Here is a 24808-nt window from a genome sequence, read left to right as displayed (position 1 = left end):
CCATCCTACCAATCCTCGACTTCGGCGATGTCATTTACAAAATAGCCTCCAATACCCTACTCAACAAATTGGATGCAGTCTATCACAGTGCAATCCGTTTTGTCACCAAAGCCCCATGTACTACCCACCATTGCGACCTGTACGCTCTCGTTGGCTGGCCATTGCTTCATATTCGTCGCCAAACCCACTGGCTCCATGTCATCTACAAGACCCTGCTAGGTAAAGTCCCCCCCTTATCTCAGCTCGATGGTCTCCATAGCATCACCCACCTGTAGCACGCGCTCTGGCACCGACAGAGATGGCCGCCTCGCTTCGAGTTCCTAGGAAACTAATGCAGTTTTTTTTTTTTTTACGTGTTATTTCTTACATTAGTACCCCAGGTCATCTTAGGTTTCATTACATACAGTCGAGAAGAACTACTGAATATAAGATCAGCGTCAACTCACCATCAGTACGACCAAGAATATGTTTTTCGCGACGCGGATCCTGTGTTCTGCCTTACGAACAGGACAACGGAATGGATCGCATGCAGCGACCCAAAAAAAACGACTCTGAAAAAGAGGGAAACGCAGCGGTCTTCTGGTCAGACTCCGGAGACGAGCACACCGTGCACCACTCCCTAGCATTCTTCTTGCCAATGTCCAGTCTTTAGACAACAAGGTTGATGAAATCCGAGCAAGGGTAGCATTCCAGAGGGACATCAGAGACTGTAACGTTCTGTGCTTCACGGAAACATGGCTCACTGGAGAGACGCTATCCGAAGTGGTGCAGCCAGCTGGTTTCTCCACGCATCGCGCCGACAGAAACAAACACCTTTCTGGTAAGAAGAGGGGCGGGGGCGTATGCCTTATGACTAACGGGACATGGTGTGATGAAAGAAACATACAGGAACTCAAATCCTTCTGTTCACCTGATTTAGAATTCCTCACAATCAAATGTAGACCGCATTACCTACCAAGAGAACTCTCTTCGATTATAATCACAGCCGTATATATCCCCCCCAAGCAGACACATCAATGGCTCTGAACGAACTTTATTTAACTCTTTGCAAACTGGAAACCATTTATCCGGAGGCTGCATTCATTGTAGCTGGGGATTTTAACAACGCTAATCTGAAAACTAGACTCCCTAAATTTTATCAGCATATCGATTGCGCAACCAGGGGTGGAAAAACCTTGAATCATTGTTACTCTAACTTCTGCGACGCATATAAGGCCCTGCCCCGCCCCCCTTTCGGAAAAGCTGACCACGACTCCATTTAGCTGATCCCTGCCTACAGACAGAAACTAAAACTAGAGGCTCCCACGCTGAGGTCTGTCCAACGCTGGTCCGACCAAGCTGACTCCACACTCCAAGACTGCTTCCATCACGTGGACTGGGATATGGTATTGCGTCAGGTAACAATATTGACGAATACGCTGATTTGGTGTGCGAGTTCATTAGAACGTGCGTTGAAGATGTCGTTCCCATAGCAACGATTAAAACATTCCCTAACCAGAAACCGTGGATTGATGGCAGCATTCGCGTGAAACTGAAAGCGCGAACCACTGCTTTTAATCAGGGCACGGTGTCTGGTAACATGACCGAATACAAACAGTGCAGCTATTCCCTCCGCAAGGCTATCAAACAAGCTAAGCGTCAGTACAGAGACAAAGTAGAATCTCAATTCAACGGCTCAGACACAAGAGGCATGTGGCAGGGTCTACAGTCAATCACGGACTACAGGAAGAAAACCAGCCCAGTCACGGACCAGGATGTCTTGCTCCCAGGCAGACTAAATCACTTTTTTTGCCCGCTTTGAGGACAATACAGTGCCACTGACACGGCCTGCAACGAAAACATGCGGTCTCTCCTTCACTGCAGCCGAGGTGAGTAAGACATTTAAACGTGTTAACCCTCGCAAGGCTGCAGGCCCAGACGGCATCCCCAGCCGCGCCCTCAGAGCATGCGCAGACCAGCTGGCCGGTGTGTTTACGGACATATTCAATCAATCTCTATACCAGTCTGCTGTTTCCCACATGCTTCAAGAGGGCCACCATTGTTCCTGTTCCCAAGAAAGCTAAGGTAACTGAGCTAAACGACTACTGCCCCGTAGCACTCACTTCCGTCATCATGAAGTGCTTTGAGAGACTAGTCAAGACTACCATATCACCTCCACCCTACCTGACACCCTAGACCCACTCCAATTTTCTTACCACCCAAATAGGTCCACAGACGATGCAATCTCAACCACACTGCCCTAACCCATCTGGACAAGAGGAATACCTATGTGAGAATGCTGTTCATCGACTACAGCTCGGCATTCAACACCATAGTACCCTCCAAGCTCGTCATCAAGCTCTAGACCCTGGGTCTCGACCCCGCCCTGTGCAACTGGGTACTGGACTTCCTGACGGGCCGCCCCCAGGTGGTGAGGGTAGGTAACAACATCTCCTCCCCTCTGATCCTCAACACTGGGGCCCCACAAGGGTGCGTTCTGAGCCCTCTCCTGTACTCCCTGTTCACCCACGGCTGCGTGGCCACGCACGCCTCCAACTCAATCATCAAGTTTGCGGACGACACAACAATGGTAGGCTTGATTACCAACAACGACGAGACGGCCTACAGGGAGGAGGTGAGGGCCCTCGGAGTGTGGTGTCAGGAAAATAACCTCACACTCAATGTCAACAAAACTAAGGAGATGATTGTGGACTTCAGGAAACAGCAGAGGGAACACCCCCCTATCCACATCGATGGAACAGTAGTGGAGAGGGTAGCAAGTTTTAAGTTCCTCGGCTTACACATCACAGACAAACTGAATTGGTCCACTCACACAGACAGCATCGTGAAGAAGGCGCAGCAGCGCCTCTTCAACCTCAGGAGGCTGAAGAAATTTGGCTTGTCACCAAAAGCACTCACAAACTTCTACAGATGCACAATCGAGAGCATCCTGGCGGGCTGTATCACCGCCTGGTACGGCAACTGCTCCGCCCTCAACCGTAAGGCTCTCCAGAGGGTAGTGAGGTCTGCACAACGCATCACCGGGGGCAAACTACCTGCCCTCCAGGACACCTACACCACCCAATGTTACAGGAAGGCCATAAAGATCATCAAGGACATCAACCACCCGAGCCACTGCCTGTTTACCCCGCTATCATCCAGAAGGCGAGGTCAGTACAGGCGCATCAAAGCTGGGACCGAGAGACTGAAAAACAGCTTCTATCTCAAGGCCATCAGACTGTTAAACAGCCACCACTAACATTGAGTGGCCGCTGCCAACGCACTGACTCAACTCCAGCCACTTTAATAATGGGAATTGATGGGAATGATGTAAATATATCACTAGCCACTTTAAACAATGCTACCTTATATAATGTTACTTACCCTACATTATTCATCTCATATGCATACGTACAGTGCCTTGCGAAAGTATTCGGCCCCCTTAAACTTTGCGACCTTTTGCCACATTTCAGGCTTCAAACACAAAGATATAAAACTGTATTTTTTTGTGAAGAATCAACAACAAGTGGGACACAATCATGAAGTGGAACGACATTTATTGGATATTTCAAACTTTAACAAATCAAAAACTGAAAAATTGGGCGTGCAAAATTATTCAGCCGAGAGCATCATGAAGAACAAGGAACACACCAGGCAGGTCCGAGATACTGTTGTGAAGAAGTTTAAAGCCGGATTTGGATACAAAACGATTTCCCAAGCTTTAAACATCCCAAGGAGCACTGTGCAAGCGATAATATTGAAATGGAAGGAGTATCAGACCACTGCAAATCTACCAAGACCTGGCCGTCCCTCTAAACTTTCAGCTCATACAAGGAGAAGACTGATCAGAGATGCAGCCAAGAGGCCCATGATCACTCTGGATGAACTGCAGAGATCTACAGCTGAGGTGGGAGACTCTGTCCATAGGACAACAATCAGTCGTATATTGCACAAATCTGGCCTTTATGGAAGAGTGGCAAGAAGAAAGCCATTTCTTAAAGATATCCATAAAAAGTGTTGTTTAAAGTTTGCCACAAGCCACCCGGGAGACACACCAAACATGTGGAAGAAGGTGCTCTGGTCAGATGAAACCAAAATTGAACTTTTTGGCAACAATGCAAAACGTTATGTTTGGCGTAAAAGCAACACCCTGAACACACTATCCCCACTGTCAAACATGGTGGTGGCAGCATCATGGTTTGGGCCTGCTTTTCTTCAGCAGGGACAGGGAAGATGGTTCAAATTGATGGGTAGATGGATGGAGCCAAATACAGGACCATATTGGAAGAAAACCTGATGGAGTCTGCAAAAGACCTGATACTGGGACGGAGATTTGTCTTCCAACAAGACAATGATCCAAAACATAAAGCAAAATCTACAATGGAATGGTTCAAAAATAAACATATCCAGGTGTTAGAATGGCCAAGTCAAAGTCCAGACCTGAATCCAATCGAGAATCTGTGGAAAGAACTGAAAACTGCTGTTCACAAATGCTCTCCATCCAACCTCACTGAGCTCGAGCTATTTTGCAAGGAGGAATGGGAAAAAATGTCAGTCTCTCAATTTGCAAAACTGATAGAGACATACCCCAAGCGACTTACAGCTGTAATCGCAACAAAAGGTGGCGCTACAAAGTATTAACTTAAGGGGGCTGAATAATTTTGCACGCCCAATTTTTCAGTTTTTGATTTGTTAAAAAAGTTTGAAATATCCAATAAATGTCGTTCCACTTCATGATTGTGTCCCACTTGTTGTTGATTCTTCACAAAAAAAATACAGTTTTATATCTTTATGTTTGAAGCCTGAAATGTGGCAAAAGGTCGCAAAGTTCAAGGCGGCCGAATACTTTCGCAAGGCACTGTATATACTGTACTCTATATCATCGACTGCATCCTTATGAAATACATGTATCACTAGCCACTTTAACTATGCCACTTTGTTTACATACTCATCTCATATGTATATACTGTACTCGATAGCATCTACTGTATCTTGCCTATGCTGCTCTGTACCATCACTCATTCATATATCCTTATGTACATATTCTTTATCCCCTTACACTGTGTATAAGACAGTAGTTTAGGAATTGTTAGTTAGATTACTTGTTGGTTATTACTGCATTGTCGGAACTAAAAGCACAAGCATTTCGCTACACTCGCTTTAACATCTGCTAACCATGTGTATGTGGCAAATAAATTTGATTTGATTTTATTTGTATATATCTCTGGTCACCCCCAAAACCAATTATATATGTATGTTTGTTTTACTCCATGTGTAACTCTGTGTTGTTGTATGTGTCGAACTGCTATGCTTTATCTTGGCCAGGTCGCAATTGTAAATGAGAACTTGTTCTCAACTTGCCTACCTGGTTAAATAAAGGTGAAATAAAATAAAATAAAAATAAATAATTAACAAAAATAGAAATGCAACATGCAACAATTTCTAATATTTTACTGAGATACAGTTCTTATGAGAAAATCAGACAATTTAAATAAATTCATTTGGCCCTAATCTATAGATTTCACATGACTGGGAATACAGATATGCATCTGTTGGTCACAAATACCCTTAAAAAAATAGTTAGGGGCATAGATCAGAAAAGCATTCAGTACCTGGTGGGACCAGATCAGAAAAGCAGTCAGTACCTAGTGGGACCGGATCAGAAAAGCAGTCAGTACCTGGTGGGACCGGATCAGAAAAGCAGTCAGTACCTGGTGGGACCGGATCAGAAAAGCAGTCAGTGCCTAGTGGGACCGGATCAGAAAAGCAGTCAGTACCTGGTGGGACCAGATCAGAAAAGCAGTCAGTACCTGGTGGGACCGGATCAGAAAAGCAGTCAGTACCTGGTGGGACCGGATCAGAAAAGCAGTCAGTACCTGGTGGGACCGGATCAGAAAAGCAGTCAGTACCTGGTGGGACCGGATCAGAAAAGCAGTCAGTACCTGGTGGGACCGGATCAGAAAAGCAGTCAGTACCTGGTGGGACCGGATCAGAAAAGCAGTCAGTACCTGGTGGGACCGGATCAGAAAAGCAGTCAGTACCTGGTGGGACCGGATCAGAAAAGCAGTCAGTACCTGGTGGGACCGGATCAGAAAAGCAGTCAGTACCTGGTGGGACCGGATCAGAAAAGCAGTCAGTACCTGGTGGGACCAGATCAGAAAAGCAGTCAGTACCTGGTGGGACCAGATCAGAAAAGCAGTCAGTACCTGGTGGGACCAGATCAGAAAAGCAGTCAGTACCTGGTGGGACCGGATCAGAAAAGCAGTCAGTACCTGGTGGGACCGGATCAGAAAAGCAGTCAGTACCTGGTGGGACCGGATCAGAAAAGCAGTCAGTACCTGGTGGGACCGGATCAGAAAAGCAGTCAGTGCCTAGTGGGACCGGATCAGAAAAGCAGTCAGTACCTGGTGGGACCAGATCAGAAAAGCAGTCAGTACCTGGTGGGACCGGATCAGAAAAGCAGTCAGTACCTGGTGGGACCGGATCAGAAAAGCAGTCAGTACCTGGTGGGACCAGATCAGAAAAGCAGTCAGTACCTGGTGGGACCGGATCAGAAAAGCAGTCAGTACCTGGTGGGACCGGATCAGAAAAGCAGTCAGTACCTGGTGGGACCGGATCAGAAAAGCAGTCAGTACCTGGTGGGACCAGATCAGAAAAGCAGTCAGTACCTGGTGGGACCGGATCAGAAAATCAGTCAGTACCTGGTGGGACCAGATCAGAAAAGCAGTCAGTACCTGGTGGGACCGGATCAGAAAAGCAGTCTGTACCTGGTGGGACCAGTATTTGCCTCATGTAGCATGACATCTCTTTCGCATAGCATTGATCAGGCTCTTAACTGTGACCTGTGGAGTGTTGTCCCACTTCTCTTCAATGGCTGTGCAAAGTTGCTGGATATTGGCGGGAACTGGAACATGCTGTCGTAGACGTCGATCCAGAGCATTCCAAACATGCTCAATGTCTTGTGAGTATGCAGGCCATGGAAGAACTGGGACATTTTCAGCTTCCAGGAATTGTGTACAGATCCTTGCAACATGAAGAAGTGATGGGGGGGGGGGGGGGGTGCAGCACGACAGCGGGCCTCAGGATCTTGTCACGGTATCTCTGTACATTTAAATTTCCATCAATAAAATGCAATTGTGTTCGTTGTCCGTAGTTTGTCTGCCCATACCATAACCCCATCATTACAACATTGACATTAGCAAACCGCTCACCCACACAATACTATACATGTGGTCTGTGGTTGTGAGGCCAACTGGACGTACTGCCAAATTCTATAAAAACACGGAGGCAGCTTATGGTAAATAAATCAACAAAACATTATCTGGAAACAGCTCTGGTGGACATTCTTGCAGTCAGCATTCCAATTGCATGCTCCGTCAAAACTAGAGACATCTGTGACATTGTGTTGTGACAAAATTGCACATTTGAGTGGCCTTTTATTGTCCCTAGCATAAGGTGCACCTGTGTAATGATCATGGTGTTTAATCAGCTTCTTGATATACCATACCTATCAGATGGATGGATTATCTTGCCAAAGGAGAAATGCCCACTAATGGGATGCAAACAAATGTGTGTAAAACATTTGAGTGAAATAAGCTTTTTGTATGGACATTTATGGGATCTTTTATTTCAGCTTAAGAAACATGGGACCAACACTTTACATGTTGAGTTTATATTTTTGTGCAATGTATATCATGTGTACCTGTTATTTGCAAACGTTGCCATGAAATAAGTAGCAGCAGTACAGAAACATTGCTAGACCTGGACATTCCTCACTCGCTAGATTCGCAATTAAAGGGCCAGATGCACAAGACGAATTACACAAACAAATCTTCCAGACCTAAAAATATTTTTATGTAAATGTAATTTAAGTATTGACATGGACTCAGAACATCACATTGGATTATTTCTCATGGAACTATTCTCATTTTGCGAGTGAAAAAATCATCTCAAACCAGGATTTTTTTTACTGAGAAAACACAATACAGGGCCCCCTTAGTTCAAAATAAATTTCGTGATTTCGATCTTGTCTCATGGCTGCAACTACCCAACAGGCTCGGGAGATGCAAAGGTTGAGTCATACGTCCTTCGAAACATGACCCACCAAGCCGCGCTTTCTAACACCCGCTCGCTTAACCCGGAAGCCAGCTGCACCAATGTGTCGGAGGAAACACTGTTCAACTGATGACCGAAGTCAGCCTGCAGGCGCCCGGCCTGCCACAAGGAGTCGCTAGAGCGCGATGTGCCAAGTAAAGCCCCCCGGACAAATCCTCCCCTAACCCAGACGACGATGGGTCAATTGTGTGCAGCCCTATGGGACTCCCGGTCATGCGCGGTTGTGACACAGCGGCTTAGAACCCCAGGATGTAGTGACGCCGCAACACAGCGATGCAGTGCCTTAGACCGCTGCGCCACTCGAGAGACCCCTTTAGTTATTTATTCATCATTATTTTACCAGGTTTATTGACTGAAAACATTTACTTCTTGGACACTAAAGTCCCGTGGGAAGAGTTGCATGGGAGAGGAGAAGAATGTGCCTATTTGAAAGCTAAAAATAAGAATGACTAGCTCACAACATGCTTCATTTTTAAAAAGTAGTTATCATGCTATTAAAAGGTTGGAGACCCCTGGTGTAGAGGAACTCCAGAAAGGAGCGGTATACGGGGTAGGAGAACTGGTCGATCTCTATCACCTCCTTCAAACCTCATTCCAATGGTACTGGAACACCTAGCAGTGGAGAGAGTGAGAGAGGACTGTTAGCTGTTATGAAGTGCTCACAACTAGCAGTAGAGAGGTAGAGGACAGCTGTAAGCCAGTTAATCACTTAACATAATTAAATGTTCTCCATTTAAGTGTATGGGTCCTTGAAAAGCACTCTGTACAACTTGTGTTTTATTATATTCCGAAACAATGCCACATTTCTTCACTCACTTTGAAAGATAGAACTTGCAATGGGTCTGGTAAAACAACTTGACTCAATAGCCCATTCATCTTCCAACTTTCACTATAATCCAGAAAGTTCTTAGTATGTAATGATGTTAGCTGGCTAACTTGATCTTGCTTTGTTAGAGCCCAGTGAGCAACCTACCTGACGTGGAGCATGGCCTGTACGTGGATGTTTGCACCGTCCACGCTGAACTTGAGGTCGGCCGTCTCTGGGATATCAAACTTCTCCTTCAGAGACTGGGCCACCATCAGGAAGTCATCATGGTCCGGATAGAAGACACGCACAGTACTCTGTCAACAGGAGAGGACACACGCACAATGCTCTGTCTACAGGAGAGGACACACACACAATGCTCTGTCTACAGGAGAGGACACACACACAATGCTCTGTCAACAGGAGAGGACACACGCACAATGCTCTGTCTACAGGAGAGGACACACACACAATGCTCTGTCTACAGGAGAGGACACACACACAATGCTCTGTCAACAGGAGAGGACACACGCACAATGCTCTGTCTACAGGAGAGGACACACACACAGTGCTCTGTCAACAGGAGAGGACACACACACAATGCTCTGTCTACAGGAGAGGACACACACACAGTGCTCTGTCAACAGGAGAGGACACACACAATGCTCTGTCAACAGGAGAGGACACACACACAGTGCTCTGTCAACAGGAGAGGACACACGCACAATGCTCTGTCAACAGGAGAGGACACACACACAATGCTCTGTCAACAGGAGAGGACACACACACAATGCTCTGTCAACAGGAGAGGACACACACACAATGCTCTGTCAACAGGAGAGGACACACACACAATGCTCTGTCAACAGGAGAGGACACACACACAGTGCTCTGTCAACAGGAGAGGACACACACACAATGTTCTGTCAACAGGAGAGGACACACACACAGTGCTCTGTCAACAGGAGAGGACACACACACAATGCTCTGTCAACAGGAGAGGACACACGCACAAAGCTCTGTCAACAGGAGAGGACACACACACAGTGCTCTGTCAACAGGAGAGGACACACACACAATGCTCTGTCAACAGGAGAGGACACACGCACAATGCTCTGTCAACAGGAGAGGACACACACACAATGCTCTGTCTACAGGAGAGGACACACACACAATGCTCTGTCTACAGGAGAGGACACACGCACAATGCTCTGTCTACAGGAGAGGACACACACACAATGCTCTGTTTACAGGAGAGGACACACGCACAATGCTCTCAGGACCAGGGAGTAGGCAGGGCCAGACGCTATCTGGAGGGGAGGAGAGGAGTGAATGTTAGAGGAGGTAGTGTATGTACTCACCTGTTGCACACAGAGACCCTGCAGGCCCACCACGCAACAAGGTGTCAGCTGATTCCCATTGTTGCCCAGCAGCACAACTGAGAGAAACACACACAGGCTGATTAGATTCAAATATTAAACACATTTCATATCAAACCCACGTTCAAACAGTGGTCACTCTCACTCAACTCTCCATTCTCAACCACAGCCAGAGTAGGTTTGACCTCAGGTGACGCTAACAGCCACCTTGTTCTGCAGACAGTTGGACAAACTCCTGGGGTTGGGCTGGTTGGCTGTGGACCCTGGCACCACCTGGCAGTTATTGTAGCCCCACGCATACAGGAGGGAAAAACAGGAAGGGCTGCATACAGGAGGGGCTGCATACAGGAGGGGAAAACAGGAAGGGCTATATACAGGAGGGGCAAACAGGAAGGGCTGCATACAGGAGGGGCAAACAGGAAGGGCTATATACAGGAGGGGCAAACAGGAAGGGCTGCATACAGGAGGGGAAAACAGGAAGGGCTGCATACAGGAGGGGCAAACAGGAAGGGCTATATACAGGAGGGGCAAACAGGAAGGGCTGCATACAGGAGGGGAAAACAGGAAGGGCTGCATACAGGAGGGGCAAACAGGAAGGGCTGCATACAGGAGGGGCAAACAGGAAGGGCTGCATACAGGAGGGGCAAACAGGAAGGGCTGCATACAGGAGGGGCAAACAGGAAGGGCTATATACAGGAGGGGCAAACAGGAAGGGCTGCATACAGGAGGGGAAAACAGGAAGGGCTGCATACAGGAGGGGAAAACAGGAGGGGCTGGATACAGGAGGGGCAAACAGGAAGGGCTGCATACAGGAGGGGCAAACAGGAAGGGCTGCATACAGGAGGGACAAACAGGAAGGGCTGCATACAGGAGGGGCTGCATACAGGAGGGGCTGCATACAGGAGGGGCAAACAGGAAGGGCTGCATACAGGAAGGGCTGCATACAGGAGGGGCAAACAGGAAGGGCTGCATACAGGAGGGCTGCATACAGGAGGGGCTGCATACAGGCACACGTGTTATTTAGAATATAAGTAGTCCTCCATGGAGAAATATAATATAGGGTAGATTCCATCTTTCACCCTGTCTTTCCCTGCTTTCTCCATCTATCCAATTAAAAAAATATATATATTAAAATATATATATATATAGCATTTTCTTCCCAGTTACAACCTTGTCTCATCGCTGCAACTCCTTAATGGGCTTGGGAAAGTCGAAGGTTGAGACATGCATCCTCCGAAACATGATTTACCGAGCCCCTACTTCTTAAACACACTCCACGCAGGAGTGGACGACTGAAGTCAGCTTTCAAGTACCCGGCCCGCCACAAGGAGTTGCTAGAGTGCGATGAGCCAAATAAAGCCCCCCGGCCAAAACCCAGGCAATAGTGGCACCTCAGCACTGCAGTCCCTTAGACCGCTGCACCACTCGGGACCTCACCATCCATCCATCCATCCATCTCTCTCTATCCTTTCAGGATAGTCAGTTTAAGAGGGTATGTTTGGCAGCATGAGTGAAGGGGGCTTTGTTTCGAAATAGGAAGCAGATTCTAAATTTAATTTTGGATTGTAGATGCTTAATGTGAGTCTGGAATGAGAGTTTACAGTCTAACCAGACACCTAGGTATTAGTAATTGTCCACATATTCTAAATCAGAACCGTCCATAGTAGTGATGCTGGACAGGCGGGCAGGTGCGGGCAGCGATTGGTTGAAGAGCATGCATTTAGTTTTACTTGCATTTAAGAGCAGTTGGAGGCCAGGGAAGGAGAGTTGTATGGCATTGAAGCTCGTCTGGAGGTTTGTTAACACAGTGTCCAAAGAAGGGCCAGAAGTGTACAGAATGGTGTCATCTGCGTAGAGGTGAATCAGAGAATCACCAGCAGCAAGATCGACATAATTGATGTATACAGAGAAAAGAGTCGGCCCAAGAATTGAACCCTGTGGCACCCCCATAGAGACTGCCAGAGGTCCGGACAACAGGCCCTTCGATTTGACACACTGAACTCTGTCTGAGAAGTAGTTGGTGAACCAGGCGAGGCAGTCATTTGAGAAACCAAGGCTGTTGAGTCTACCAATAAGAATGTTGTGATTGACAGAGTCGAAAGCCTTGGCCAAGTCGATGAATACAGCTGCACAGTATTGTCTCTTATCGATGGCGGTTATGATATCGTTTAAGACCTTGAGCGTGGCTGAGGTGGACCCATGACCAGCTCGGAAACCAGATTGCATAGCGGAGAAGGTACGGTGGGATTTGAAATGGTCGGTGATCTGTTTGTTAACTTGGCTTTCGAACGGTGGGATAGATATAGGCCTGTAGCAGTTTGGGCCTAGAGTGTGTCTCCCCTTTTGAAGAGGGGGATGACCGCGGCAGCTTTCCAATCTTTGGGGATCTCAGACGATATTAAAGAGAGGTTGAACAGGCTAGTAATAGGTGTTGCAACAATTTCAGGCTGATAATTTTAGAAAGAGGGTCCAGATTGTCTAGCCCTGCTGATTTGTAGGGATCCAGATTTTTACAGCTATCTGGGTTTGGGTGAAGGAGAAATAGGGAGGCTTGGAAAAGTTGCTGTGGGGGGTGCAGGGTTGTTGACCAGGGTAGGGTAGAAAATAGCTTAAAATTGCTTGAAATTCTAAATTATTGTGGATTTAATCGGTGGTGACAGTGTTTCCTAGCCTCAGTGCAGTGTGCAGCTTGGAGGGGGTGCGGTCGGTATCCTTCCAGGATACCCGGGCCAGGTTGATTAGAAAGGCCTGCTCACTGAAGTGTTTTAGGGAGCGTTGGACAGTGATGAGGGGTGGTCTTTTGACCGCAGACCCATTACAGACGCAAGCAATAAGGCAGTGATCGCTGAGATCCTGGTTGAAGACAGCAGAGGTGTATTTGGAGGGAAGGTTGGTAAGGTTGGTGCCTGTGTTTACGGATTTGGGATTGTATCTGGTAGGTTCATTGATCATCTGTGTGAGATTGAGGGCATCAAGCTTAGATTGTAGGATGGCCGGGGTGTTAAGCATGTCCCAGTTTAGGTCACCTAGCAGCACGAGCTATGAAGATGGATGGGGGGCAATCAATTCACTTATGGTGTCCAGGGCACAGCTGGGGGCAGGTGGTGGTCTATAGCAAGTGGCAACGGTGAGAGACTTGTTTCTGGAAAGGTGGATTTTTAAAAGCAGAAGCTTGAAGTGTTTCGGCACAGACCTGGATTGCATGACAGAACTCGGCAGTAGATTGCAACTCAGCCCCCTTTGGCAGTTCTATCTTGTCGGAAAATGTTTTAGTTAGGGATGGAAATTTCAGGGTTTTTGGTGGCCTTCCTAAGCCAGGATTCAGACACGGCTAAGACATCCAGGTTGGCAGAGTGTGCTAAAGCAGTGAATAAAACAAACTTAGGGACTTAAATGTAATGTAATGTAATGGAGGAGGCTTCTAATATTAACATGCATGAAACCAAGGCTTTTACGGTTACAGAAGTCAACAAATGATAGCGCCTGGGGAATAGGAGTGGAGCTAGGCACTGCAGGTCCTGGATTAACCTCTACATCACCAGAGGAACAGAGGAGGAGTAGGATAAGGGTACGGCTAAAGGCTATACGAACTGGTCGTCTAGTACATTCGGAACAGAGAGTAAAAGGAGCAGGTTTCTGGGTGCTGTAGAATAGATTCAAGGCATAATGTACAGACAAGGATATGGTAGGGTGTGAATACAGGGGAGGTAAAGGCTTTGAGTAATGATGAGAGAGGTATTGTCTCTAGAGACATCAATTAAACCAGGTGAGTTCACCGCATGTGTGGGAGATGGGAAGGGAGGGTTAGGTGAGGTATATTGAGCTGGGCTAGAGGCTCCACAGTGAAATAAGACAATAATCACTAATCAAAACAGCAATAGACAAGGCATATTGACATTATGGAGAGGCATGCGTAGCCGAGTGATCATAGTGTCTGCCAACCTGCTCTTGTTGAGCAGGTTGGCAGACACCAGCACTGGACACCCCCCCTGGTTAGTGGTCCCGTTCCCCAGCAACACGTAGAACAGACGTCAGCTCTATGGAAGACATTTCCATGTCCAACATTCTGTGACATCCTCTTGAACATAGTGGCCCTGTTATCTATGCGCTGTAGTATCCTCAGTGGCCAGGACTGAGGCTGACCCTGAGTAGGAGGAAAATGAAGTCCAGCTTCTTAGGTAGGATGGTGCTCTGGCTGTCCCCTTTTCCCAGACAGTACTGCAATTCAGACCAAACACATACACATATACATATATATGAGAGAGAGAGAGAGAGAGAGAGAGAGAGAGAGAGAAAAATATTTTCTTCACTTTATTTCTTGAACTGCATTGTTGGTTAAAGGCTTGTAAGTAAGCATTTCCTGGCAAGGTCTACATCGGTTGTATTCGGCACACACACAGCGACTACTTCAATCATCTGATTACTCACATTGTCGTCAATGGTGATGTATACTGAACAAAATTCTAAAACGCAACATGTAAAGTGTTCATCCCATGTTTCATGAGCTGAAATAAAATATCTCAAATGCTTATTTCTCTCATTATGTGCAGAAATTTGTTTACATCCCTGTTAATGAGCATTTCTTCTTTGCCAAGATAATCCATCCTCCTGACAGGTGTGGCATATCAAGAAGCTGATTAAACAGCATGTTCATTACACAGGTGCACCTTCTGCTGGGGACAAAAAAGTCCACTCTAAAATGTGCAGTTTCGTTACATAACACAATGCCAAATGTTTCAAGTTGAGGGTGTGTACAATTGGCATGCTGACTGCATGACGTCCAACAGAATTGAATGTTAATTTCTCTACCATAAGCCGTCTCCAACGTCATTTAGAGGGGGGGGGTGGTGCTAAGGAGTATTTCTGTCTGTAATAAAGTCCTTTTGTGGTGAAAAACTCGTTCTGATTGGCTGGGCCTGGCTCCCCAGTGGGTGGACCTATGCCCTCCCAGGCCCACCCATGGCTGCACCTCTGCCCAGTCATGTGAAATCCATAGATTAGGGCAAAATGAATTTATTTAAATGTACCGATTTCCTTCTATGAACTGTACCTCAGTAAAATCTATGAAATTGTTACATGTTGAGTTGATATTTTTGTTCAGTACAGATGACCTCATTGGCAGAGGTTCCAAATGCACAGGCCTGCAGTATGGACAAGAGCTTCTCCCCCCTAAAGTAAAAAAATAAACACAATAACAAGGCTATATACAGGGGGTACCGGTACTAAGTCAGTGAGCCGGGAAGTTTACATACACCTTAGCCAAATACATTTAAACTCAGTTTTTCACAATTCCTGACATTTAATCCTAGTAAACAGTTCCCTGTCTTAGATCAGTTAGGATCACCACTTTGTTTTAAGAATGTTAAATGTCAGAATAATAGTAGAGAGAATCATTTATTTCAGCTTTTATTTATTTCATCACATTCCCAGTGGGTCAGAAGTTTACATACACTCAATTAGTATTTGGTAGAATGCTTTAAATTGTTTAACTTGGGTCAAACGCTTTGGGTAGCCTTCCACAAGCTTCCCACAATAAGTTGGGTGAATTTTGGCCCATTCCTCCTGACGGAGCTGGTGTAACTGAGTCAGGTTTGTAGGCCTCCTTGCTCGCACACGCTTGTCCAGTTCTGCCCATACATTTTCTATAGGATTGACGTCAGGTCTTTGTGATGGCCACTCCAATACCTTGACGTTGTTATCCTTAAGCCATTTTGCCACAACTTTGGAAGTATGCTTGGGGTCATTGTCCATTTGGAAAACCCATTTTCCACCAAGCTTTAACTTCCTGACTGATGTCTTAAGATGTTTCTTCCATATATCCACATAATTTTCCTACCCCATGATGTCATCTATTTTGTGAAATGCACCAGTCCCTCCTGCAGCAAAGAACCCCCACAACATGATGCTGCCACCCCCATGCCTCACGGTTGGGATGGTGTTCTTTGGCTTGCAAGCATCCTCCTTTTTCCTCCAAAAATAACAATGGTCATTATGGCCAAACAGTTCCAGTTTTGTTTCATCAGACCAGAGGATATTTCTCCAAAAATAACAAGCTTTGTCCCCATGTGCAGTTGCAAACCGTAGTCTGGCTTTTTTTAATGGCGGTTTTCGAGCAGTGGCTTCTTCCTTGCTAAGCAGCCTTTCAGGTTATGTCGATATAGGACTCGTTTTACTGTGGATATAGATACTTTTGTACCGGTTTCCTCCAGCATCTCCATAAGGTCCTTTGCTGTTGTTCTGGGATTGATTTGCACTTTTTGCACCAAAGTACGTTCATCTCTAGGAGACAGAACGCGTCTCCTTCCTGAGCGGTATGACGGCTTCGTGGTCCCATGGTGTTTATACTTACATACTATTGTTTGTACAGACGAATGTGGTACCTTCAGGCATTTGTAAATTGCTCCCAAGGATGAACCAGACTTGTGCTCTACATTTTTTTTCTGAGCTGTTGGCTGATTTCTTTTGATGTTCCCATGATGTCAAGCAAAGAGGCACTGAGTTTGAAGGTAGGCCTTGAAATACATCCACAGGTACACCTCCAATTGACTCAAATGAGGTCAATTAGCCTATCAGAAGCTTCTAAAGCCATGGCATAATTTTCTGGAATTTTCCAAGCTGTTTAAAGGCACAGTCAGCTTAGTATGTAAACGTCTGACCCACTGAAATTGTGATACAGTGAATTATAAGTGAAATAATCTGTCTGTAAACAACTGTTGGAAAACTTAGTTGTGCCATGCACAAAGTAGATGTCCTAACTGACTTGCCAAAACTATAGTTTGTTAACAAGACATTTGTGGAGTGGTTGAAAAATGAATTTTAATGACTCTAACCTAAGTGTATGTAAACTTCCCACTTCAACTGTAGGTCCTGGATTGTAGGAAGCTTGGCAGCAGTGATATACTGGGCAGTACACATTATAACAGTGGCGCTATAATTGACAGATTATTATATCTCTTGATCTGTTGTACTCAGAGTGATGCAATGTGGCACACATGCTCAGGGATGAGTCTAGCTAACCTGTAAAGTATGATTCAGACTTGGTCGCATGGTGGCACTGTTGGATAGGAAAAATCATTCATGCAAGCTCATAGCGGCCATATTGTTTGAGCACGAATCTTGAAAATATATTGTTTGAAAATGTGCAACTATAGCGGCTATATACCAAATTTGGTCCCCCAAAAAGTGTCCAAAATACATCAAAAGCATATTACATTGCATGATCAGTTTGATTTTGAGTTCTGATATTTGGCAAGTGTGCTAAGCAGTACAGAAGTAGCTCATCCTAGGGCAAAATGTCCAATTTGTCCACATTTTCATTCTAACCTAGCACAAATCCAACTAATCACCAAGTCCTATTTGAATCAGGTGGGTTAGTGTTGGGCTGGAACAAATATGTGCAACCTGAGGAATGGATTGTGAAACATTGACCTTACCTGTGGTCAATTCTAAATCAGGTGACCTGAGACATAGGTAAAAAAAAACTTGATACTGTTTTAATGCAGAGTGTCCGGACGTGAGAGACAAAAAATGATGTGACTTGTCAACATTCAGCAAGACCAATTGAATTCAGAGCTGCAGAGACAGTCACTTTCCTATGAAATAAATAGGGCGAAGGTCACTAGAGCACTGTCTGGCTTGACAAACACTTGACACAAGTCTAGATCATTTAGGCATAAATCGAAATTGAATCATTTTTTCAAGAACATCAACAAAAACACACACATGCATATAGTCAGATGTTTGGTAAACAACAGGTGTGTAGACTAACAGTCAAATGTTTACTTACAGTCCTTCCCAACAATGCAGAGAGAGAGAAAATAGAGGAATAATACATAAGTATTAACCTGCAACAATAAGTGTTACCGTGGCAATATACACAGAGTACCAGTACCAGCAACAAAGCCTCCTTCACTCACGCCGCCAAACTTACCCTAGTAAAACTGACTATCCTACCGATCCTCGACTTTGGCGATGTCATCTACAAAATTGCTTCCAACACTCTACTCAGCAAACTGGATGCAGTTTATCACAGTGCCATCCGTTTTGTCACGAAAACACCTTATACCACCCACCACTGCGACCTCTATGCTCTAATCGGCTGGCCCTCGCTACATATTCGTCGCCAGACCCACTGGCTCCAGGTCATCTACAAGTCCATGCTAGGTAAAGCTCCGCCTTATCTCAGTTCACTGGTCACGATGGCAACACCCATCCGTAGCACGCGCTCCAGCAGGTGTATCTCACTGATCATCCCTAAAGCCAACACCTCATTTGGCCGCCTTTCATTCCAGTTCTCTGCTGCCTGTGACTGGAACAAATTGCAAAAATCGCTGAAGTTGGAGACTTTTATCTCCCTCACCAACTTCAAACATCTGCTATCTGAGCAGCTAACCGATCGCTGCAGCTGAACATAGTCTATCGGTAAATAGCCCACCCATTTTTACCTACCTCATCCCCATACGGTTTTTATTCATTTACTTTTCTGCTCTTTTGCACACCAATATCTCTACATGACCATCTGATCATTTATCACTCCAGTGTTAATCTACAAAATTGTAATTATTCGCCTACCTCCTCATGCCTTTTCCACACAATGTATATAGATTCCCCTTTTTTTCTACTGTGTTATTGACTTGTTAATTGTTTACTCCATGTGTAACTCTGTGTTGTCTGTTCACACTGCTATGCTTTATCTTGGCCAGGTCGCAGTTGCAAATGAGAACTTGTTCTCAACTAGCCTACCTGGTTAAATAAAGGTGAAATAAATAAAAAATAAAAATCAGTAGCTAGTAGATGTGCAGTGCTACGAGGTAGTTGCGGTTGATATGTACATACTGTATAGGTAGGGATAACGTGGCTAGGCAACAGGATAGATAATAAAACAGTAGTAGCAGCACAAAGGGTCAAAGCAGATAGTTAAATAGTTAACCATTAGCTACCCACAGACATACTATTTAGCAGTCTTATGTTTTCGGGGTAGAAGCTGTTTAGGGTCTTGTTGGTTCTAGACTTGGTACATCGGTACCGCTTGCTGTGTTGTAGCAGATAAAAGTTTATGACCTTCCTTTGACACCGCCTGGTATAGAGGCCACTGCCCTAGTGATGTACTGGGCTGTATGCACTACCCTCTGTAATGCCTTGTGGTCGGATGCCAAGCAGTTACTATACCAAGCGGTGATGCTGCCAGTCAAGATGCTCTCAATGGTGCAAATGTATAACTTTTTGAGGATCTCGAGAGCCCATGCCAAATCTTTTCAGCCTCCTGGGCAGAGGAGGCTGCTGAGGGGAGGACAACTCATAATAATGGCTGGAACGGAGCGAATGGCATCAAACACATTCACATGTTTGATGTTCCACTTATTCTGCTCCAGTCATTTCCACGAGCCCGTCCTCACCAATTAAGGTGCCACCAACCTCCTGTGCTCCTGAGGGGGAAGAGGCGCTGTCGTGCCCTCTTCGCGACTCTGTTGGTGTGTGGACCATGATAGATCCTAAATTATGTTGACCCCGAAGAAATTGAAGCTCTCAACCTGCTCCACTATAGCCCTGTCGATGTGAGGGCGGACGTGTTCGGCCCTCCTTTTTCTGTAGTCTACAATCAGAGTCGTGCACAGCCGCGCAGCGACCATAAAATAAACACCCACCAAACATGAATGATGCCATAATCCTCATAAATCAGGTTTTGCAAGAAGCCTGATCTCTCTGTTGATCACTCAGTTAATCATTGGGGGTTAGAGGTTTGTTCAGTAAGCTTGAACATTTGCTACGTTGTGTTGTTCAGTACAAAACATTCCACGTTTCCTCAAAACGTTCTCTTGCGTACTTTAACAGACTTTAAGATGCGTTTGCTCCCGTTCGGTGGCTGTAGCAAGGTGTGGGTTGAAGCGATGAGTGACGTATTTAAAGGACAGTGGCCATGTTAACAGCGTTCCCCAAACCCCCTGTTTTTTAATTGTTCGTTAAGTACGTCACGTTCACATGAAGAGATTCGGAAGACAGACGCAGGAATGCATAATAGGGTTTTTATTTAGCCCAAATTACGGTGAGCCGTGTAAAGGCACGGGGACGAAGACCAAACAAACACGTACACAAAACACAGGGTTGAAACCCAAACAAAAGAGCAAGGAGTACCTCGAATAAATAACACACACGCACAATGATTAACACTCGGGACGAGTGTCAAAACACACAACACAGGTACTCACACGCACTAACGGACATTGTAACAATAATGGACAGCCCAATGGAAACCAAAGGGCACACTTATACAGGTACTAATCAGTGGGAATAGGGGACAGGTGTGCTTAATGAAAGTTCCGGAAGGATCCGTGACAGTACAGCAGTTTCCGTTCAATTGAAAGTACTGAACGCAGCCCAGTTGACGTTTCCTGTTTTATTCACTCTAATCTAGGGTCAGAACAGAGGTACAGTTAATACAGATCCTTGGTAACAGAAGTGGCTGTGCCCTTCTGTTTGTCTATTTGTTTGATAACAAGAATGTTTGATTTTTACCCCCGCGGTATCCAATTGTTAGTAGTTACTATCATGTCTCATCGCTACAACTCCCGTACGGGCTCGGGAGAGACGAAGGTCAAAAGCTATGCGTCCTCCAAAACACAACAAGGATATCCCTACCGGCCAAACCCTCCCTAAACCGGACGACTCTAGGCCATTTTATATTATTTGTGTGTCGCCCCACGGACCTCCCGGTCACAGCCGGCTGCGACAGACCCTGGGCGCGACCCTAGACCACTGCGCCACCCGGTAACAAGAATGTTTAACACATCTTGTGGCCCCTCATGTCTGAAAATTGCACCTTCATCTCCCATTTCTGATTTTAGTAGCTCTGAAAATAAACTACCCACAATCAATTTCTCATCAACTAATTGAATTATTTAACTGCCACAGGTGTAACCCAGAGCCATGGTTACCATCCCCAGTGATTGAGATCCCAGTCAGCTGGGTTGATTAGTCCAATGGGAGCGAGCGCTGGCTTAGAAAACTGCATGCAAACACATGAAAATAACTAGATGATATCTCACTTGGTTATGACTGTTCAGTGGCATTCAGCTGTGCTGTAGGAGCCTCCATTTCAGCACAAAGGGTGTAATGGCAAGCAGCTGGATTACATACTCACAGACCAACATGATGAAGAGGCATCAGGACTTTGCTGGTAACTGAAGACGTGATGATTCATTTCTAAGCCTTGATGTTTAACTGATGTTTAATTGATCTGCTCCACTCATTGGACTATTAAAGGACAAGCTTAGATGGACTCCAACCATCACAGATCTGCAGAAACCTTCATCTTTCATAAAAACCTCAAAGTCCTGTCTGACATGGGTCTGGCCCTGTGCAGACAGTCTCACAGCCACACGGCCAAAGTGGTTCTAGTGGGCCTGGACGGGGCGGGGAAGTCCACCCTCCTCCACCGCCTTCTTAGGGGCGAGCTGGCATACACCACCCCCACCGTAGGCTTCAACGTGGGCTCGCTGGAGCTGGACTCTGGCCCGGAGCTGACCGTGTGGGACTTAGGGGGCCAGGGGGGAGACCACATGGAGGAATGCGATGCCCTGCTGTTTATGGTGGACGGGGTAGAGCAGGTACGGACTGGGGAGGCTAGGGCGGCGTTGGGGAGAGTGCTGGGGGATGAGAGGGTGAGGGGAGTCCCCCTAATGGTGCTGGTTAATAAGATGGACCTCCCAGAGGCGATGGGGCTCCAGGAGGGGACGGGCGGGCTGGGGCTGGGGCTGGAGCAGTGCTGGGATAGAGACTAGGAGGTGCAGGGGTGCAGCGCTCACAACGGCCTGGGGCTGGAGCAGTGCTGGGATAGAGACTGGGAGGTGCAGGGGTGCAGCGCTCACAACGGCCTGGGTGGGGCTGGAGCAGTGCTGGGATAGAGACTGGGAGGTGCAGGGATGCAGCGCTCACAACGGCCTGGGGCTCCAAGAGGCCCTGGACTCTTTGGCCACACTCTTCAGAAAGCGCTGAGGGACTCAGACACACAATGATATATGGAAAACTTTGGCAAATACACAGATCAATGGACAAGAAATGGGCTCTCATATACAAACAGGTAAAGAATAGGCACACACATTTGGACAAAAGGGAACCGGTGAGGCTTTTCATAAGCTAACTGTGCTCCTATCACTAACTAGCCCCATGTCTCACAGTATGCATCATGCCAGTAGGTTATTTGAATATAGAAACAGTTGTGACATTCACTATGAAGGCAACTATTCAATGGGACTTGAGATTCGCAGATTGGAATTAAATGGCTACTTTTATCAAAAGGACAAAAGCCCAATGGGATCATCCACCTGTTTTTACACTCACTGTAACAATGACATGTATTTCACATGAAACTAATCTCCCCACAGCAATGTCACAACTGCCACTCATTTTTACAATTGACAGAAGATGCAGTATCCTTCTACACCACAAGGTGGTCTCCTTATTTAGCCACAGTCCTGCTGGTTCTAGTTTCTCCTTGGAGTTAAATCAATGGTTGCTACTCCAGATTGAAGTGTTGACACTACCAGACTAAAGGGATCGGTGATACACAGTTACATTAAAATAGAACCTTTAGTTGTATATTCAGTAAAGCTGATTACTTTTTATTGGTCTTAAGTATTTGAGAGCAAATGTGTCAGGTATATTTATCCAGGTACCATGTACAGCAACTCTAAATCACATACATGAGAGCAGAGTCACTTTGTCCCTTCTTTCAGAATAAGAATCTCACACCAATTTTTCCAGACAGACAATACACCTTGATGTTACCATATCAATCAGAAAGCTTGCAGCAGTGAGGAGCCAATGGCTAACAGCGCATTTATTTAGGTTAGGATCAGTAGTACAGAGAACATGTCCTAAGGATGAGAGGAAGTGATGTCATAATCAAAATCCCCTGATTGATTAGCAGAATGTGGCATGGATGGGTTTGTTTGTGGTGAGGTGAATGTAGTGTCTTCAAAGTATTTACACCCCTTGGAATTTTACACATTTTGTTGTGTTACAGCCTGAATATAACATTAAAATGTAGATTTGTGACACTGGCCTAGACACAATACCCCATAATGTCAAAGTGGAATTGTTTTGACATTCTTACAAAAAGTCTTTAAAACCTAAAAGCTGAAATGTCAAGTCAATAAGTATTCACACCCTTTGTTATGGCAAACCTAAGTAAGTTTAGGAGTAAAAATGTGCTTAACAAGTCACAGAAGTTGCATGGACTCACTGTGTGTGGAATACTGGTGTTTAACTTGATTTTTGAATGACAACCTCATCTCTGTACCCCACACATACAGATAATTGTGAAGGTCCCTCAGTCTGGCAGTGAATTTCAAACAGATTCAACCAAAGACCAGGGAGGTTCTCCAATGGCTCGCAAAGGGCACCCATTGGTAGATGGGTAAAAAAAAGCAGACATTGAATATCCCTTTGATCATGGGGAAGTTACTACACTTGATGGTGGATCAATGCACAAACAAAGATACAGCGACCTTCCTAACTCCGCTGCCGGAGAAGGACACCACTCAGGGATTTCACCATGAGGCCAATGGGGACTATAAAACACAGTTGAATGGCTGTGATAGGAGAACACTGAGGATGGATCCACAACACCGTAGTTACTCCACAATACTAACCTAAATGACAGTGAAAATGAGAAGGCTTCTACAGAATAAAAATATTCCAAAACATGCATTCTGTTTGCAATAAGACACTAAAGTAAAACTGTGAAAAATGTGGCAAAGAAATTAACTTCATTTCGATAATAAAAGTTGTGTTTGGGGCAAATCCAACATCACGGTCTGCTTTACAGCTGATACGGAGACACATTCACCAGTCAGCAGGACAATAACCTAAAACAAGGCCAAATATACACTGCAGTAACTTACCAAGACAACATTGAATGTTCCTGAGTGACCTACTTACAGTTGACTTATATCAGCTAGAACATCTATGGCAAGACTTGAAAATGGCTGTCTAGCTATGATCAACAAACAATGACAGAATTAACCATTTTTAAAAGCATAAATGGGCAAATGTCACACTTCCCAGGTATGCAAATCTCTTCAGAGATTTACCCAGAAAGACTCACAGCTGTAACTCTCAGCTGTAACCGCTGCCAAAGGTGTTTCTAACATATCCACTCAGGGGTGTGAATATTTCTGTAAATTAGTTATAGTATTTCCTTGTCTTGGTCATTACAGGGTATTGTGTGTAGATGGGTGAGAATGTTGTTGATTTAATCCATTTTGAAACAGGTATGAATGCTTTCTGAGACACTGTAGTTATAGGTGATGTGTCAAAATGGGTTACAATTATCAAACAACAAAATAGGAGTAGAACAAATCGCTCTATTCAGCAAAGCACAGCATTGACTATTCTAGTGGCAGACTCCAGCAATATGAGACACCATAAGAACATCTCCCATTCTGGATGCTCCAACAGCTTCTAGCATTTTGTTTCTTTTTTCATTAGTACATTTGTCGTTGAGAATTGTTTTTGTTTCGTAGAAATTAAA

The 24808-nt window shown here is 45.5% G+C and overlaps 1 protein-coding gene and 1 long non-coding RNA gene across 2 annotated transcripts; one reads left to right on the top strand and one right to left on the bottom strand.

The window, feature by feature from the left end:
* Positions 1-8205: 8205 nt before the first annotated feature.
* Positions 8206-11775, bottom strand: LOC124042995. Its single transcript, XR_006840237.1, has 3 exons — positions 10261-11775; positions 9068-9216; positions 8206-8706 (listed from the first exon to the last, which is right to left on the bottom strand). It is a non-coding gene; the product is annotated as an uncharacterized LOC124042995 (long non-coding RNA).
* Positions 11776-21548: 9773 nt separating this feature from the next.
* LOC124044460 (ADP-ribosylation factor-like protein 11) lies at positions 21549-22269 on the top strand. Its single transcript, XM_046364093.1, has 2 exons — positions 21549-22011; positions 22136-22269. Exons 1-2 carry the CDS (start codon positions 21549-21551, stop codon positions 22267-22269), a joined length of 597 nt encoding a protein of 198 aa, XP_046220049.1.
* The last annotated feature ends 2539 nt before the right edge of the window (positions 22270-24808 follow it).

The sequence above is a fragment of the Oncorhynchus gorbuscha genome, linkage group LG09, assembly GCF_021184085.1.
Source record: "Oncorhynchus gorbuscha isolate QuinsamMale2020 ecotype Even-year linkage group LG09, OgorEven_v1.0, whole genome shotgun sequence".
In the NCBI taxonomy this organism is placed as follows: domain Eukaryota; kingdom Metazoa; phylum Chordata; class Actinopteri; order Salmoniformes; family Salmonidae; genus Oncorhynchus; species Oncorhynchus gorbuscha.
This window is presented reverse-complemented; position numbering and strand designations above follow the sequence as displayed.

Bases quoted from the DNA above. Each gene is read 5' to 3' on its own strand.
- LOC124044460 (XM_046364093.1), top strand. From the start codon at position 21,549: ATGGACTCCAACCATCACAGATCTGCAGAAACCTTCATCTTTCATAAA. The intron at 22,012-22,135 runs GCGGGCTGGGGC...GCAGGGGTGCAG, and splicing joins GGGGCTCCAGGAGGGGACGG to CGCTCACAACGGCCTGGGTG.